Source organism: Cystoisospora suis, assembly GCF_002600585.1.
Source record: "Cystoisospora suis strain Wien I chromosome Unknown contig_926, whole genome shotgun sequence".
Taxonomy (NCBI): domain Eukaryota; phylum Apicomplexa; class Conoidasida; order Eucoccidiorida; family Sarcocystidae; genus Cystoisospora; species Cystoisospora suis.
Window position 1 is genome coordinate 91164 of NW_027153727.1, and position 10182 is coordinate 101345.

The following is a 10182-nucleotide window of genomic DNA, read 5'->3' on the forward strand; positions in this document are numbered from 1 at the left end:
TGGAGGGGGACGTGTTTTGCTTTCGTACCTGCATTGTTCGTTGTTGGGGTTTAGTGAGTGGACAAGCGGCCCCTGTCCGAGAGGGGCATTGGGGCAGAACAGATCGTCATCTCTGGAAGCAAAGCCTGTACTGCCAGTGCTTTCAGTGGTCTTCATGCTTTTTGAAACGGTACCAGAAGTCGCTTCTTGTCTTCCAGGCTGCTGTAGAGCATCTCGTATCACTTAAGATGCTGGGCAACGCAAGCCCAGCCAAGTCCAGTTCAGCTTTCCGTGGGCTCCTCCGAGAAGTCGGGTCCTTACAGTCTACGTTTGTCTGTTTAGGAACGTGGTCTGTTTGACATTTTCGCTCGTTGGCTACTTCGCAGTTTCGAACTGACAATTTTTGTTTGCTGCAATTGCATGGTCGGTCGAGACACTGAATCAGAACGTGGCCCGCGTGAGCATTCCGGCCGGAGGCGGCCTCGCTATGAGCCTCTGGGTTGAAGGGCGGATGATGATCTGACTGGTTGGCCTTGGGCTGCTGCCTAGCTGAGGGGACAGGCCGGGCCCGCGCACATCTTTGGCGCGCTGATCACATTTCATCTCGCAGTGTAGTGTCTTGACGCACGCCCCTTTCTTCGTTGCGAGGAAACGAGTAACAAGAAGTAAGACACCAGTGTGTCCGCGTAGTTTGCGTAGCTATCGCTGGTCAGTCCGCACTGGCGTTGCTCCGGGCGGCTGCAATCGACGTAGGAATTAAACGGGCGCCGTCGCGCAGGATCCCGGTGCAGCGGTAACACCAAGCGCGAGTAAGGTACGCGTTCCCTTGCAGTTCACTCGTTAATTTATAATAAGCGCAATAGTGCTTGAAAAAATGATTATCGTCTAGAAAAAAGCTCATACCTAATTAGCAAGACGCAGTCCAGGCAGCTCTGCTTCGGTGATGTCGTGGCACCACTAGCTGCCCTACTGCGTTGTAGGGATGCTTCAGTCTTGAGGGGCTCGAGCCTTAAGGAAGACAAGGACAAGTGACGTCGGGATCTAGTCGGGCCATACAAGATGCGCCCTGCCTTGAGTAAGCAAATGTTCAGTGTCGATCGGCTCAACAGGATCAGCCCCACGGGCGCGGACCCACTGGGTTTACTCGCATGTAGGGACACTGTGTTTCATCCGTAGGCGGCCTCCTGAGGGGGGGGCTGCTCTGAGTGGACATACTCAACCCTGGTCAAAAACGCACCAGAGAGCGAGAACGCTAGGTCGAACCGCCGACACCTACAACAACTACCTGTTCCCGAAACCTGCGGGCCCGACAAGCACATACACAGATCTTGGCTAACTCCTTAAGTCAACAAGAATAACTCTATCAGAAAGCCGTCATCGCACAGTCACAACGAGAAAAATCCTTTCTCTCGACAATGCAGACGACAACAGAAGACGACACGTGCACATATCGTCTGACCTGACGCCTCAGCTCGTTACACAGTTGTGAACAGCCGTCGAAAATCAGCTCAGAGGAATCGGCAGATCCGTAGCGGTTTCCTGCGGAATTTTGGGCACCGGCACCGGAAGAAAAGGCACACCGTCCCAGCAAAGGCTTGCACCACAAATTTAACGAAAGCACAAAAAAAGCGCCTCTTTGGTGCCAGGCAAAAAGCTTCGCAATGCGAGCAAAAAACAATGATGCAAACTTCCGGCAACCTTTGTAGCTCTCACCCATGCCGAACAAGGCAGGTTCAGCCAAGCGGGCTGTCCTCTTTCACTTGTACTAACAAATACTTCTCTCTCTCGAACGCAACTGCACTGGGCAGGCTAGGACCGCTTGACCGTCTTCAACACACGCTCCGACTGCGATCATGCGCCTGAAGGGGTTTGTGCTAATCCACAGGCTTCAAGGTACACCCTGGGAAACGACAGCTACATTCCCCGTTGGTTCTTGATTGAACGCATAACGCTCCCTTTTTCTTGTTTATGCGCGGACGTGTAACGCGCAGTGCGGACTGTGCGAACTTTCCTTCCACTTTCAAATCGAGAATGCTGGTCACGTACTGCATGTGAGCCGATTCGGCGCCCATTGCACAGTTTCCATTCCGTAGCGCCGCTGCGTCGCAACCAGTTACTTAGCGTGTATAGGCCTACAGCTTCACCACTCTCTATAACTACGGAACCCTGTGGAGGACGTCTGCACTATAAAGTGCATTGGCCATCCGCGGCTATAACCGGCTGGCACTACCGAAGTTCTCGGCTTTGAGTTCATTGAGCTTGTCCTGCAACCACTTCTCCTTGTCCTTCATAGCGTGCTCGAGTCGTTTCATGACGGCAGGCATCACTTCAGTATGGACGCGGTTTGCCTCGAACTCACTCTCTGGAGACGCAAGCACGTGACACAGAACAGTTGGCGCGCCGGCGCAACACAGCAGGGTAGCCAGACAGAAAGGGCAGTGGATTAGAACCCCACCGTGAATATCGAGTCGGCTCCGGTGGCCAGCTTCACAAACACGAGGTTCGCCCACATGCATAAAGTAGCTGTTGACCGTCAGGGCCGTGCCTCTCCACAGCCCGGCCAGTACTGCTCGGCTGAACAAATGCGATTCCACACCAGTACTGCCAACGTGCCTGGCACAAAGGCGCCCACTAATGTCTCGAGGTTTCAGCTCTGCTCCTCGTTGTTGCTGCGTGGCCGCCAATGCAGATACACTACGATACCCCCTGCTGCTTGTGAAGATATGCACCACACAAGAAAGCCAGACCTCTGCAACCCATACGCAAGGGCCTCTGAGGCGTGGTGCTCAGCGTGGTGGCCGAGAGGCGCAGACCGGACTCGCGTCCATTAGTCTTGACCGGCAACCGCCGACCTGAAGCCGCATGTACAGGCACCCACTGAATGGCTAGAGCAATACCCAGGTACCTCGCGGAATACGGCAATACCAAGTAAAAAACCGAAGTGATAAGGAAAATTGATAGCAGACAAGCACGCAGTAGCTATATAGCTGTAACTACTATGGTACGGTCCTCGAATCATATGGGCTAAAATAAATGCAGAACACCTACGTGCTATGCAGTATCTTGATAAACACACGTATTACAGAAGTCACCAGAGATGGAATACCGATCAGGGCTTGAGGCGTACAGTGGTTTCACCACGTTTGTCTCCCTAACTAATCCTGGTCGACAATGCCAACAATCTACATTCTTAGCTCTAGAAACTTTCGGCACTCGACAAGCGTACCAGGAGTCAAGATGGCCGGGAATAAGGGCCACGACGTGAGCAGAGGGCATACACACAGACTCGCCCATCCGTACTGGGTGTACTTGCCGCTCATTATGGTGAGGGCACACGCCAGAAACTGCAGATGCGTGCAGAGCGGATTCAGTGAAGTGCGCACGAGATGACTGGCCGACCGCGACGCGAAGAATCGCAGCAGCTTCTTGCGTTTCCGGAATGGCTGGGCCGCGTCTAGAACCCATACAAGCCCTGTGTACTCCAGCGTTCCATCCGGCCTCCACAAATTCACTGAGCTCATGTCGTTCACGTGGAGCTGTACGCAATCCACAGAGTAAATGCTTTCGAGAAGTTAGGAAAATGCCACCTGGACCAAGCAGGTCCCGTCTACTCACGGAGCGCACCATGCATACCGCACATTTTTGTGAGAGCCCTGATTTTCTGTCCGGACGTAGCGACACGGTTCGCCGTCCCCGGGCCGGTAATGTCGCTGGGATTTCTGTCCAGGCTCCCCCATCTACGCGCACGTGACTCTCCTCGGAGCTTACACTCTCCACCGCTGTCATCGACAGCCGCATATCCACCTGACTCTATAAAGGCACTTCCTCTGCTGTCTGTGTGAGCCCACCTCTCGCTATGCAAAACCTGAAAGCACTCCTCGCTGCTTACCACGACCTCGTTTTTGTCTTTGTTAATTTTGGAAATGCCATGCGTCTGAGCCAGGAAGGGCACGGGGTCTAAATCTGTCCGGACTCGGATGATTCTAGCGCCACACTCCTCAATCTCCTGGTAAGCCACCACATCGCCTACCTGTCAGCAACAGCGCATCGGAGACATACACTCGCGAGTGCATCCCAAAGTGCCGGAAACACGCGCGACACCCAGACTCGCACACCGGAGGGTACTGGCGGCTGCACGCAAAATCTGAGGCAAAGTTCCCAGTGGATAGAGTTCATTGTGTGGTTGAGCATCGTGCAGCTCGACACAAAGAAGAACGCCATGCGCTCAAAAATGAATTCTCCTGTTGAGATTTCCTGTTGGAGTCGCGATAGCATACAATGGTTCCCTCTCTTTAGCAGTTCAAAACCGACAGACGCGTGGATCAAACGCCTGCGGAGCAACTGCTAATGTCAGCTCAGAAGAAAGCGACCGTCGTTGAAGAGAAGCATTCTCCATTCTCGTGGGTCGCTGCTTACGCCTCACTGGGACCCTTACGACTGCGTCCCAGTGGTAGGGCACCTCAGTCGGTTGTGTTACACAGCGAGTCACCGCTTCTCTCTTTTTTGTGAGCTGCGCAGAGACTCCACACTGGCTGACACAGATGGCTGAGTCAGATCTGGGATGTAGCCCCGTCGGCAACACATGAAAAAAAACAGCACAACCGCAGCTAGCCCAGGTCAGTCGCCCGGTCGCATCTGCCGCCGGAAAGAGCCGTCGACTTACTGCAGGCGACCCGAATGCTACACCGTACACCACGATCTGACCGGACTCGACGAAGGACTTCAGATTTCGTGCGAGGAACCAGGTCGCAAGTTGAGTAAGAGCGCCTCCAAGCGAATGGCCAGTGACGACGACGACGTACGGGTTGGCAGCTGAGCGGTGCGCCGCCAGCTGTGACACGCGGGCCACAAACCGCGTCAGGGGCCGGCGTGCACTTTGATGAAAGAGGCTGGAAAAGCCCTGGTGGACTAGTCCCCTCTCAGAGAAAATAGGGTCTTGTATGGCCTGGAACATACTGTTGAGCGTCCACTCCTGTCAACCACAACAAAAACAAACACGCGAGCTTCCAGCTCCTGAAGCTCTTTATCGCGGCGTCTGTATACGTGCAAATCAACCAGGGCGCGACAGAGGCTTTTTGCACGTAGTACGCTTTTCGACAAGCTCACGTCGACACCCTCAATCTTCCTGGCCTGAACCACGTGAGCGCCTCCTTACGAGAAGGCACATGGCGGAACACCTTCCTACTTCCTGGTGCGCAGCAGAGACTGACTGAGTCGCGTCCGGCTGCGTAGAAGGGATACGGTCTAGTTTTCACATTGGCCAATTCCTAGTCCATGAGACGAGGCGAGCACTGGATTGGTGGACCCGCTAACCTTCGGAGTGCAAGTTCCCCGGAAAATCCAAATTGCATCTGCACGATGCATTTTGCCTTGGTAGTGTGCCCTTGCTTGGCTGTTGTCGTGTGCGTCCCCGCCTTTTGCTGGTCCGGCCACACCAGAGTCCGGCTCGGAAAACTCTCCTGGCCGTTCGGATGGAACCCGGGGTGCACCTTCCTCCACGCGCCTCTCCAAAAGCACTAGCAAGGGCGTCGCATGCGTCTGGGCGAAAGTAGAGTCCCTCTCGCATCTGTCCACATTGTAGGGCCGCAACACGCCGGGTCTTTTACCGGGGCTATCCGGTCCCACATCCACGTACAGACGCTTGTGTATTCCCATGGGCGGCCGGCGCCATCCTGTCTTCAGTCTGTACTTCCTCACTGCCTCCTCGCCTTTTGGAGAGAGGTTCCCAACAGCGTCGTGGAAAGGGACTGCACAACGTCAGGCGCATTCGCACCAGGCCCGGCATAACTCATTGGACCTCATCCGCAACGCGACCAAAGGCTGTACAGCCGAACAGGTAGGACTACAAAAACGAGCACGAGCCCGCGTCCCACAGACATTTGACAGTTGAAATACAAGCCTGCCCTGCAGCTGTTTTCGCAGTGGAATCGTAACTGAATAGCAGCCTACAAGACACCAAACGAGCGCCAACCGCAAACTCCGGAACTATCAGCGCCCCGCCGTGTCTCAGGCGAGCCGCAGCATTAACACCCCGAAGCCCCGCACCTGCCGCTTTCCGTCAGCTTTCGGTCTGCACGCTGTCAGAGTACGAAGGCAAGGCACGTTTCAGTGGAGGCACGGCGCACCATCCATGGAGGATACCCGCTGCAGCTGCGTCGCATCGCGCGTGAGTACCAGCTGCCCTGCTGGAGCGGCTGTTGCGTACCTTACCAAGGACCACGTTCGTGTATTGAAGACACACCCCAACTCTGTTTGTCTGTCCATTGCCGCGTCCGGCACGCAGTGCAGCGACCTACCCCACTCAGTCCACAGGGGGCTTCCTAGGTAGCTGATCGTCCAGGGGCGGGGATAGATGTTGTCGCGGTCCTCAAACTTGTACCTGTCTTCGTAGAGATCACCCAGGTGATACATGTATATAGAAAAGAACCACAGCGTAGTAAGTGCTTCGTACAGGGGCTGTCTCCAGCGTTCCTCGTCTGCAACCCCTTCTTCAGTCGTCGGAGGCGGGCGGACGGTCGCGCTGAACGCCACCGGTGCTTCTGCTGGCAACAGCACTTCCGCGCCTTCCTCATTCAAGCGGTCAAACACTGTAAAGCGAGGCGTCTTGTCACGCGGGACAAGTTCGAATCCATTTTCCTTTAGACTTGTGTAAGGCATCGTGGCGGCACATTCCGTAACTACAGACATGAAAGCAGCACAGCAAAGCAGCAAGCAAGTGAAAGTTCCAAGCCTGCAAGTTCAGAGCCTGTTGAGCGTCTGGCTCCCAAGTATTAAGCCCCTAACGCTTCCGTCAGCTCGACACGAACTACGCAAGGAGACGGCTGCAAGTGTCTCGCAACCAGAAGCTTCTCGACGTGATAGAAGCTCGTCGGAGCCTGTGTCATAACCAGCAAATCATTGCCGTCGAGAACTTCGGTTCGGGTCCGGCTAGCCGCACGCTGAATCGAACTACCCCGGTCAAACAGAAATTCAATGGCTGGTTCCTCCCACACAACAATCCACGTCCAATCCCAGGCCAGTCCTGAAGTGTGCAGCCGCACCAAAAACTCTGCACAATGGGGCTCGGTCGGTCGAAGGGTGGACTGATACGGGCGGAGCTCACCCTTTGAGCGCCAGAGCGTCTGCAGACCACTTGGGCCCATCTACGATCCCTGGACATTGGGCGCATCCGCGAGAGAGACACGGGTGTACAGCTGGTACAACCGTGTCCTGTATTCTCTCTTGCAGCGGACACGGGCCTCCACACACTAACACAGAACGGCCCGCGTGTGCTAGATTGATGAATGCGTCAGACTGCGAGAGGCGTAGGCGCAGCAGCATTATGGGGCGGCTGGACACAAAAAACTCCAGTGCCTCTCAGGACTTGGAAACGCACGAAACTGGACTGTACGACAGCGCCCACTACAAGTATACAAGTATCGGAGTACCGCTGTCCCGTCGCAGCTTTGTCCCCACACACCCGCCTCAGTCTTACACCCGTTTCTGCCGTATCTACCGGATCCTCTGCGAAGAACGTAAGACACCCGTGAACAGCAGTCACCACTTCGTCGCGGTGCATATCTCGAAAATGAAGCTGAGCTCCGACATGTGAAGACTTACGGACAGTGATCAAACTTGCACACAACGGGCGCAGGTGTGTCGACTCCTCCATGACCATATTGAGCAGCAGGCCCAAGTTGAGTGTGTTCTGCCTAGAAGCGACTGCGTCAAAATGCTTCCGTATTGCCAAGGACAGCTCAATCACGTGCTTCCTCGCAGCGGCAGCCGAACTTATTCGAGAAAGCGCCTTGACGAACCTGGAGCGCACAGGCAACTTCAACACCAGAGCGGCCTTCTCAGCGAACGCCGTGAGACGGCCCAAGCTGCAGACAAGCCCGTAAAGTGAGGGCATTTTTTTCATGTATATCATAGTGTTGTAGAAGCCTTCGCACGCCACTTGGTGTCTGTAGGCCACAACGTTTGCCGAGAGTACCATGCCGACTGAGCGCATGTCGTGGAACTCTGTCACTGCCACCAGTTTATTCTCAGTATCCCGAGTTTTGATCCCGTCAAGAGCCGCGAGGGCAGCAGCGGGGGAACCGGGCTCGTTCGGCTGTTCCTCAAGTGCCCACCAAGACGGCGCCATACTCCTGCTCGCAGGTACCCACACTGCGCTTGCCGAAGCAGCAGATGCTTCAACTGCGATTGCAGCCCCTGCCTGTGTCGCTTCCGTCGCATCCCTCTTATCAGTGTCATTCGGGTGAAGAGCTGCTGCGGTCGAGCCCTCTGACTGGGAAACTGGGTCGTCAAATAAGGCCATTTCCTCGCCTTGCCCTTCTTCGGAGACCTCCGCCCTAAGGCCTTCCTTCAGGGCCGCCCTCGCGGCACAGGTTGCGGCATGCGCGATGGCAGACTCGTCGGACAGTGCCGCTGCTAGCTCTCGAGCCTGCTCGTCTTCCTGGTGTCCCTCTCCACTTTTCCCGTCGCAGCCTGCCGCATGAGTAGCCAGGGAACCAGGGCCGACGAGGGGCCTGTCATCCAGTCTGGCCGTCTCTCGGAGCATTGCTTCGTACGCATCCCCATAGAGTATGCGCATCCAAGACTCGTCGCCTTTGTCAGTGGAATCCTGGTACTGATTTTCTTTTATGGTACTCACAGCGGAGACGCGATGAGTCTCTTGCTTCGTTTGTTGCTCAGCTGGCAAGACAGAGAGTGCGCTTTTCTCGTGTCCGTTCCGATGTGGCGCTCCAGTGGTAGGGTTCACTACGGAGCCCTGCTGCTCAGAAAAAGGCAGCGGCGTGGCTGCTTCTGAAGGCGACTCGCTCCCCACCTTGTCAAGACCTTGTCGCATCTTGACCAGAGCATCCGAGCCCCCATCGTACCCATCCTTTTCCTTCAATCCTTGGTCTTCTACCAGCTGTCGTACGTTCTGTGAGGCAGATTGTTTTTCCGGACGCAACCCTCCCGGCCCAGTCCCATCTGCCAGCTTCTCCCCGCGGATCCCGGCCGAGCCGCCATGGAGACGGCCTCCGGGGTCCTTTCGTCTGACGTCAGAAGCTTCTCTACGACTGGGTGGAACAGACTGGCGTGGGAGTCCGGCGACAACACCGACGTGAGAAAGCCAGAGCCCGGTGAACCTGTCTACAGTAAAGGGACTCCAGCTCGGAATTATCACGAAGAAAAGAACCCGGAGAAGAGAGACAATTTTACGGCGGGGCCTACAGCTCGCTAGCTCCATCCGGACAAGCGTGTGCCCCGTCATGACTTGAGCGTGGTTCGGTGACCCGTCTCTTTCGAGCACTCCAATGTCCGTGACAAACACGCCTGCCGCGACTCACGCGGAGGAGGGCAGCTCGAAAAACTCAAGGCAACACGGTCGTTCCCCAAGCATATCTAATTGTGAAGGTCCATTCTTGCATGATTCTCGTGTTTGGGGCAAATTCAAGTCCGTACGACCCGGGATCAGGGGACCGGAGTTTCTCGCAGCAGGGGCAGGCTGCGTAGGCCGTTCCCACCGCGATCCGTCTCGATGCATGAGGTCGAGTCGGCCGCGAGCGCCCCGCGGACACGCGGTGAGGTACAGGTGTCCTGCTCAACAGATAGTGGAGTCACCTCAATCTTACATGGGCCCGTGACTGTATCATACACGGTGGAGGTTGCTGGGCTTTTGAGGCCACCTGTTACTGGCCGCCGTGGACTCAGGAGAATGTGGTGGCCGACGCGGCTTGTTCTCCGCGTGCCTTGCCGAGACCAGCAGCGCACGTTGTACGCTTCGGCGCCGGGGCAACTGACCGCCGACGACCCTCTGCAAACACGTCACAGGGAACCTTCCGATGTTCGGACCGGGCGGTGTGGCTTATGCCAGGACGCGTTTACCTTGCCTGGAATGCTGTATGAGCAGATGCTTCTTTTTCAGCTCTTAGGAGTTTATATTACACCCGTTCCCGGTGGCAGAGCACGGCGTCTTCTCGCAAAGACGTTGTGAGGACCGAACATATTCTCCTGAATCCACTTCGGCCAGTAACAGGTGGCCCCAAATGCCCAGCAGCCTCAACCGTGGATGACACAATCACGGAATCAATGTAAGACAGAAGTGACTCTGCTATTTGTTGAGCACGACACTGCACCTCACCCTAAACCAGTTTAGTGTAAGACTTTATATTCTGTGTTCTTCAAAACCGCTCAGTCCTCCCTGGACCGCGCGGGGCCTGCACGACACTTGCC

At 55.7% G+C, this 10182-nt stretch overlaps 1 protein-coding gene across 1 annotated transcript; it reads right to left on the minus strand.

The window, feature by feature from the left end:
• Positions 1 to 1334: 1334 nt before the first annotated feature.
• CSUI_002215 (lipase) lies at positions 1335 to 9714 on the minus strand. The gene is made up of 7 exons (XM_068062417.1): positions 7579 to 9714; positions 6276 to 6656; positions 5293 to 5726; positions 4643 to 4951; positions 3869 to 4009; positions 3206 to 3515; positions 1335 to 2341 (listed from the first exon to the last, which is right to left on the minus strand). The coding sequence occupies exons 1-7, from the start codon at positions 9218 to 9220 to the stop codon at positions 2190 to 2192; spliced, it is 3369 nt and encodes a 1122-aa protein (XP_067925614.1). The 5' UTR covers positions 9221 to 9714; the 3' UTR covers positions 1335 to 2189.
• Between the last annotated feature and the right edge of the window lie 468 nt (positions 9715 to 10182).